The 8,547-nt window shown below is 36.7% G+C and overlaps 1 protein-coding gene across 14 annotated transcripts in view; it reads right to left on the reverse strand.

Annotated features, from left to right (window-relative positions):
• The window catches only part of LOC105467518 (unc-79 homolog, NALCN channel complex subunit), a 279,040-nt gene that overhangs the window by 231,982 nt on the left and 38,511 nt on the right, over positions 1-8,547 (reverse strand). For 12 of the 14 annotated variants that reach the window (XM_011717155.3, XM_071099677.1, XM_071099670.1 and 9 more), the window contains 2 exons: positions 8,399-8,519; positions 790-1,094 (listed from right to left, as the gene is read on the reverse strand). In XM_011717155.3, coding sequence (XP_011715457.2) covers positions 790-1,094; positions 8,399-8,519 — 426 coding nt within the window. Of the gene's footprint in view, positions 1-789; positions 1,095-2,586; positions 2,605-8,398; positions 8,520-8,547 lie in introns of all 14 variants that reach the window. The other 2 variants (XM_024788425.2, XM_011717158.3) reach the window with 2 other exon arrangements.

Below are 8,547 nucleotides of genomic sequence, written 5' to 3' on the forward strand. Positions count from 1 at the left end.
CATTGCTTTTCATTTGATGCTCCCATTTTTACAGGTTAGGAGAATTTGGTAAGCAAGCAAGATAATGAAACTGCCTAAGGACACAGAGTAGAAAGGGAGAAGAGTGAAGAAAAGAAGCAGGCTCTTAGGCTTCTATTCTAAGCACCACTAATATCATATATCGTACACATACTGCAGATAGCACATAGCACCACTAATACCATATGCTGAATACAGCGTACAGCACCACTATATACTATATCTACATTTTGATACAACATTTTGTAATAACTATTGATTGTTGTTTACATTTGGAAGAGTTCTTAGAGATCACTTCTCATCTAACCTCCTGACTTTATTAAAGAGACAGGAAAAAATGGGTCCTAGAGAATTTGCTCCCTCAAAAATCACAGAATCACTCAGTGGATTATAGCCTGCTCTTCATGCTCTACTTCTTAATTTTCTGGGCATCAGTTTTAAAGTCTTATCTCCCCACTCATAATTTCAACAAGAGTCCCCATGATAACTCATCAGGAAAGAAGAGAAAATTTCTTGTTATATGTCTTCCTCCTTTCTCTAGCCCCATTCTCCCCCAATACTCCACTTGGATAACATCCGTCTGGCAATAAAGCAGTGTAAAATGATACTATGGGAAGCACCATAATGAAGTTTCAGTGTAGTGTTTCTAGCCACACAAAGCCCTTCCAGGTGACTGATTACAACAGTGACCATCTCCGAGCCCCTTGCTCGGCATCATATACATTCATAAGTATCCATGTACATTGACAAAGGTTTCAGCTAAGTGCTCACCGTGTTGGCCGTGCTGTAGTAAAGGAACTAGATCCAGGAGAGTCACCAAAGTCACGTAGAGGCCTTGGTAGTCCAAAGAAGGGTAGTCTGACAACTGAGCATCACGACTTTGCGGGCCGCGTTCTGAGGGAGCATCTCGCAGGACGCTGTAAAGGAGGGAGCGAGTAACAGTAGGGTTGATGGAACTGACCTGCGGTCTTAGAGATGGGGTGAGTGGGAATGGCACAGGAAAAAGACACATGGTCATGGGCACTGTCAAATTGGAGGCATCTTGGTTTTCCTTCTTCCCTGTGCGGGACAAAATGCTGTTGGGGGGACAAAGAAAAAAAAGAGACAACAAAGACACAAAGAACAGCACATTACATTGAAATGACACTCTAAAACAAATAATAAAACACCAGATACATTCCACATAAGATGCAATTGCCACGCCAGTAGGGTCTACCAATCTAGTACTGGTCACATAGCTTCATGCTCAGAGGTACCAATAATACAAGGTTTACTTTGTGGAAGTTTCATTGCATCTCATGTGTTATCTGGTTAGTAAGGAGCAAAAATATAAAAATGCATGTTTCAGTGCCAAACCCATGTTTTACAGTTTAGCAGTTTGGTGAAGGAGAGGCTTCCTGGAAGAAAAAACAATGGCTTTGTCTAATGAGTAAGGGCTCTTATTCCTAATTACAAGGAGCTTTCAAGGGAAAACATGTTTTCAGCAGGACTGTCTTCATCAGGTAAATAGGAACTTGCAAAATATAGGTATGGCACTTGCAGAAACATGTTTCAGCAAAGAATAAACATGTGTGTTTATTAAGAAAGTCTTAAAAATCACATGTTTATTGCATCAAAATAATGTCTATATGTATATTATGATACTGTTTCATGACATTCTGTCAGTATCATTTGAGATAATGAAGTTTAAACAGGCATATGAATTTAGAAATAATACATATTTCTAAAATGTTAGCTAAACTACATTGGAAAAGCTATAAAATAATATATAGTTGATGGTCCGTAGCATATGTTTGTGAACTAATGATAATGGTTATTTATGTGTGTTTTTTTAAATTTTGCATGTTGGGGAGGAAACATTTTATTTTATGAATACAAACAGTGGTTTATTAAATAATTACCTTCAAAATTCTAACGACTAAGCAAGCAGTATCTGTCATATAGCTGCACATCATACAGTAAGATTTCATATATTACTGCTGCTACTTACGTTATTATTCAACAAAACTCACTAAAGACTAAAGGAAAGATAATTTAGAAAGTTAAAAAAAATTAATGGGAATAAAAATAAATTCTAAAAATAAATTGGTTTTCTTTTAGCCTTAATTTTAAAATAAAAACCTTTTTGGTAAAAGCAATAAAGCAGAAAAGTTGTGAATTTAAAAATAGAAGAATTTACTGCTTAGCAAAATGTTTAGGTTTTGTAAAATTAGGTTATACTATTTAGCATTAAAGACAATAGCTATACATTAGAATGATAATATCTGTGCACTTGCAAAGTGCTTTTATATAGTACACTTATGTTAGTCCAAGCAGATAACAGTTTATGAGTGGTTCATTACATAAAAATAACCTTGTTTTACAGTTGCTCTATGTGCATCAAACATTGCTAAGTTCTTAGTTAATGATACTACATTTACAATTTTACAGTGATGTGAAGAATTGGTTAGTGTCAAGCATGCTTGCTATATCAAGTTTGCATTTATTTTTATTTACTCTTAGTGCAAAATATGTTACAAAGTAAGAAAAATGACTACATGCTTTGTATTTTCCATGTGCCTAATTTACCTCGATTTCCTTTGTCTTCTGTTACCCAATGTCCGGGGGAAACAATTGATAATAATAAAAATAATTTCAGAATACTTATGTAATACTTCTTATCAATAAATAACTTAAGATTTGGTGGTTTTTTGTAATTTAAAGGGATTTAATTTACCTTTTTGTGTGTGATGTATCTGACTTTGTAAGCTTATACTTTACAACGGGATAATATCAACATTCCAGTTACCACCTGACTGTATCTATTATAAATGCCATCAGATTTTTCATCAGACTTTACACTTTTCTCACATGACTCAATTATTCCTAAGAATACCACCTTTACTAATGTTATATTCTTGATAAACCCAGTCACCAAAAATCTGTTTTAATCCTGTAGGATTCTAATCCCACTGAAAGTTCCTCTAGAATCACAATGGCTATAAGTCAAATATATTATTTCCCAAACTTCAGCCCTAAATTAACCTACTATTGGCATCTTTTCAAAATTACAAAATGTGGATCTTATAGAAGTGGTATAAGGAGAACAACATTTTGCCTTAGAAAATAAAAATAGCTGAATACCATAAATTAATGCTATCCTTTAAATTAAGTGCAATGCTCTGATCAAACTTCTTGGTGGGGGAAATAAACACATAATTTTTTCAAATACACCTTAGTGTTTCTCCAAAGTATGATGTAAGTTAACAAATACTTTGGAGGCTCTACTTTGATATTTTTCCCTTCCTGTATATGTGGGGTTCCCAAATGATAGCAACAACAGCTTCATACATGCAGGGAGGGAAGAATGTCAGCATGAAAACAGTAAAACTTCTCTCTCACTGCCTTTAGATTTGAGAATTCGGTGAGGTTGAGAAAAAAAATGGCTGAAAATGAGTCATCAATGAAACCAGTTTTAAATTACCATTCATGTCTCAATGTAAGGAAATGTTTTCATTTGTGGAAAAACTCAAGAAGGGCTCATGAATAAATGTACAATGCATTGTGATTTTATGACGTTTTGTGAAGTTTATTCAGAAAAAAAAAAAAAAAGTATTTCCCCAACCAAACTGCCTAACTTGGGAGTTGATACAACCATTTTCCCCACCTGAAATTCTTTCCCAGAATTCTGCAAACCCAACCAAAATGAATATTAAGAATGCCCTGCTCAGAAGAGTTTGACCCAGCAGCCAGCTTTTCACCTTTCCCTTTTCCTCCTGAGATTCTCTTTATCAACCATTGACTTTCAGCATCAAGAGAGGAAGACCTCTGCTGGTGTGAGGAAAGATGAGAAGTTGCCCTGAGGTATGTGTAGCACAGAAAATTAATATGTCAAACAAACTCCCTTTAAGATTAGGAATGTTGACATTTGAGTTGAATCCACGTACTAAACAAAATTTACTTCATTATGCTAGGCTCTAAAGTTACTCTATGACTTAACCAATAAAATGGTGGATATATCTATATATACATATATTCTTCCTAAGCAATTGGAAATTACGGTTCAATTAAGATTATTATGCTGAGTCTACAATCCATTTTTAAAACATATTAGGCATTTTCTGAATAGTTAGCAGCAAGCAGCTTTCCCCAAATGTAATGATTTTGTTAAAAGATTTTACGTTGCCGGGCGCGGTGGCTCAAGCCTGTAATCCCAGCACTTTGGGAGGCCGAGACGGGCGGATCACGAGGTCAGGAGATCAAGACCATCCTGGCTAACACGGTGAAACCCCGTCTCTACTAAAAATACAAAAAATTAGCCGGGCGTGGTGGCGGGCGCCTGTAGTCCCAGCTACTCGGAGGCTGAGGCGGGAGAATGGCGTGAACCCGGGAGGCGGAGCTTGCAGTGAGCCGAGATCGCGCCACTGCACTCCAGCCTGGGCGACAGAGCGAGACTCCGTCTCAAAAAAAAAAAAAAAAAAAAAAAAAAAAGATTTTACGTGCTAGCAGCCTAAACAGCACCAGAAGAGAGATCTGGGGGTAGAAATTCCAAAAGAATGTTTGACATAGGAAGAAGACCAGGATCCTTTAAGTGTCCTGCCAGGTAAAAGGCAAGATTCTTAAAGACCTTCACTGTTGACAACATGGCCACAGGATGCTTCCACTATAAAAAGAACAGACTCCCTCCCATGTAGCAGTGAGGGGAGGTTAAACTAGATGGTCTTTGTAGTTGCTTCTAATGCTAAAAGCAAACAAAAAACTAAACTCTGAAGTTGTGTGTTGCTCACTGCCGAACTCAGGTATCTGCTAAATTAAAATGAGTACAACTTGGCACTCAGATATAACTTTACCAGACCCCAGGTCACTACTAGATTAAGTAAATGCTCTAGAAGGATTCCAGCACTGGATGAGATCTGGACTAAAGTCAATTCAACGAACATTTACTGATCCCCTTCTCTGGGTCAAACACCGCTCCAGACACACGGGCTAGCAAGCTGAATAACACACAGGACTCACCTTCCACTACTAGAGTTTAAGGAACGCCCAGGAACACAAATTTGAGTCTAACTATGAGCTAAGTGGACATATGTGGACTCTTCAACTGATTTTGCAGTCAACTATGGTAACATACAATTTCTTCCCTCCTACGAATTAAATAAATTGAAGTTAAATGTCTAAGCTAATTTCTGCCTTTCGAAATAGGTACAAAACTCTACTGAGAACAGTGAGAGTTGTATGCATGCACAAATACCAGCGAACTATTGCTCCAAAAATGCAACCCTGACTCAGACAAAGCTGCTGAAATTTCAAGTTGCATATTTTAACCAAAAAAATAATCATTTTAACTTCATCGAGAATATCCAAATGAAAGACAAATAGTTATTTTGTGAGAATCATCTCTAATTCTTTCTTCTTGTTATTTTTCCCCAAGAACCTGAGTTCTGAAAGCAAGAAGTGCTTCTGAATGTAAAGATCATATTAAATGATTTAATACTATTAAATGCTTTAATAATATTAAACAATATATAATAATTTTGCAGCAGAAAATCTTCTTTGTTGTAGAAAATCTTACTGTTGATAATCTTGGACACCAAATACTTAGACAATCTTATTTGTCTTGGAATTTATTTATTTATTTATCTTAGAGATAGGGTCTCACTCTGTCACCCAGGCTGGAGTACAGTGGTGCAATCAAGGCTCACTGCAGCTTCAAATGCCTAGGCTCAAGCAGTCCTGGTGCCCCAGCCTCCAAGGAGCTTGGACTAAAGGTGCATGCCACCACACCTGGCTAATTGCTAAAAGTATTTTTTAGAGATGGGGTCTTACTATGTTGTCCAGGCCGATCTCAAACTCGTGGCTGGTCTCAAACTTCAAATTTGAGACTTCTGGTCTCTAACATTATCTCAGTACAGCTCCATTTAAATTCTGAAAAGATGACAAATCTTGGTGCCAAGCACTTCCTTTAATCTGCCACCTCAGCCTCCCAAGTACCTGGGATTATAGATGCCAGCCACTATGCCCGGCTGTCTTGAACTTTCTAATAGCATAAATAAAATGAAGAAGTACAAACACAATTGTTATGGATGTATGTATCAACAGTTCTGTACTTCTAGAAGAAAAAAAAAAAAAAAAAAAGCTGGGGTAGGCAAAAGAAAATGAATTGGGTTCAGGCCAGCATTTGAACCTAGACCAATCCATGACATGTTACCTTCCCAGTGTTTGCTTTCTTAGTCCCACTCCGTGTGTGTGTGTCCTGTTCACTACAGCCTGTCAGCTCTGCTCTGACCTGCTAGCCACAGCTAATCGCCGAGTGGAAGACAGAACTGAAACACTGGGGAATTGAAATGCTGTCCACATTATGTCAGTACAGCTCCATTTAATTTCTGAAAAGATGACAAATCTTTGTGCTAAGCACTTCCTTTAATCTCAAAGAGACCCAAAACTAGTCTGTGGACTCATAATGAATGTTGGCATCCCCAAAGGCCAAGCCAGGTTTTTACTAAAAGCAGTGTCCCTATAATATGATAAATACTCGTCCTAAGAAGAAGCAGTATAGCATAATTGTTGAGAGCATGTGATGTGAATTAGGGTCAAATCCTGAACACTTATTAGATAAGTAACTTTGAGCAACTTATTTAACCACTCTGCCTTAGTTTTATTATCTGTAAAATGTGTATAACAGTACACTTATCTCATAGAATTATAATGAGAGATTCAATGAGATGACACATTTAACTTCTTAGGACAGTGTTTGACACATATGATTACTAATATCATAAGACAGTATTGCTATAATAATGGTTGCAATTGTTAGTATTACCATTAGCAGATGTTGATGTTGCCTCCCTTTGAAAATGAACTCAGCTCAGTTGCATAGAATCTTCTCCAACAAGCCACTTGAACAAACTCCCTGTTTTACCACTAAAGTGCTACTACCTATGATCATATTCTAATGGTCCACTGCTCAAGAAAATGGAATCCTTACGTCTTGCAAACATGACTTTTCAGTATTTTAAATTCCTTAACTCTTGGACACAATTACTAAGACCTAAGCAGCAAGCTCTGAGGTGCCAACTAGGATGTTACAGTTTCCTGACAAATGGAATTCAACATGCTTCCTACTGAAAAGTGTCTCTCACTTTGAGAACTTTCAGAAATTGTCATAAAGAAAACTGTTTCCCATTGAGAACTTGGACCTCAAAGACAAAAGGAGAATTCAAGAGAATAGAATTGGATGCCTTGATTCATAAATTTATCTGATGATCACTATGAAAATTGGGCTAATTATTCTACTACAATTTGAGAAGAAGGAAAATATCCTGTAAGAGGCCCTAACCTTACCATGTAAGTATGAAATGTATGAATCTGATAAGCAGGAGCCCTTCAATATAGAACAGGATCACTAAGGACTCTAAAGAAGGAAAGATATTTCAAAAAATAAGAACAGAGAGATAGCAGGACTGCAAAAGATTCGTAGCTGACTTGATCACACGAAGCTTCTATCCACAAAGCATTCAGAATGCCCCTGGCAAAGCCTTCAACTGCTAGAAACTCAAGTGCCACTAGTCTTTGCAAATTTGTGTTCTCCTAATATCTGTCTTACAAAATTTTTGCTGCTATACAGCTAAAAGAAATAGTAACAAGCCAATTTATGTGTTGCCAAAATCAGATTTGAAGTGAGAAGACTGTGGTAATGGAGAAACCACATCTTGGAATTTAATGGAACGTGAGGTGTTCTTCTGAATTCTTCAATGTTATTTTCCAAAACAATTGAGCTTTTACTTGAACAGTTCATCTTTGTTTTCTCTGTTTTCTTAATCAAGATATGTGGAGTAAACAGGGTCCTCCTATCTCTACCTTATGGTAAAAGTAAACAAAAGAAAAAGAGTCCTATTTTTTTTCCTTGTCCTTCATGGAATTTCATTATCAAGGCAAAACATGTTGAACACGTGAAGTGTTACCCAGATTAAAAATAACTATTATCACTGTATATTACACTTAGGGAAATAGAAAATGCTAATGATGAACCTAAAATGCCACATAATTCTGATTTGCTTTTAGACCAAAAGTGTTTCCAATTCTTAATTTTAAGCAATTGTAGGCTATCCTTTTAATCCCACTCTATATTAGTGCCAAATATAGAACTCTATCATTTTAAAGATCCCCTGAAAAGATGTTCAATGCGGGAAAGCAGGCAGTAGCCAGGCAACCAATCTTTTCATCTGGGCCTGGGATCCAATTTGCTACATACACCCAGAGAACTTGAGTGCAGACTCTTCTGGCAGAGCACTAGAAAACATAGGCCCTTTAAAACTTGCAATTCAATAAAAATTTAGATCCCAATAAATTCAGCAGTACTACCTAATAATTCTCTCAAAGTAGAGGATATTGTAAAGCTTACCTTAACAAGGTCTGAGAAAAGTATTTCAAGGTGTTTGCAATATCTGTTCCTGATGGTACAGGATAAATGTTGTGGAGAACCCGGTTATGATATTCCTGCAAGTACCGGATCTTGGAAGCAACTAGATAAAAGCAAAAAAAAAAAAAAAA

Source organism: Macaca nemestrina, chromosome 7 (assembly GCF_043159975.1).
Source record: "Macaca nemestrina isolate mMacNem1 chromosome 7, mMacNem.hap1, whole genome shotgun sequence".
Classification (NCBI taxonomy): Eukaryota; Metazoa; Chordata; class Mammalia; order Primates; family Cercopithecidae; genus Macaca; species Macaca nemestrina.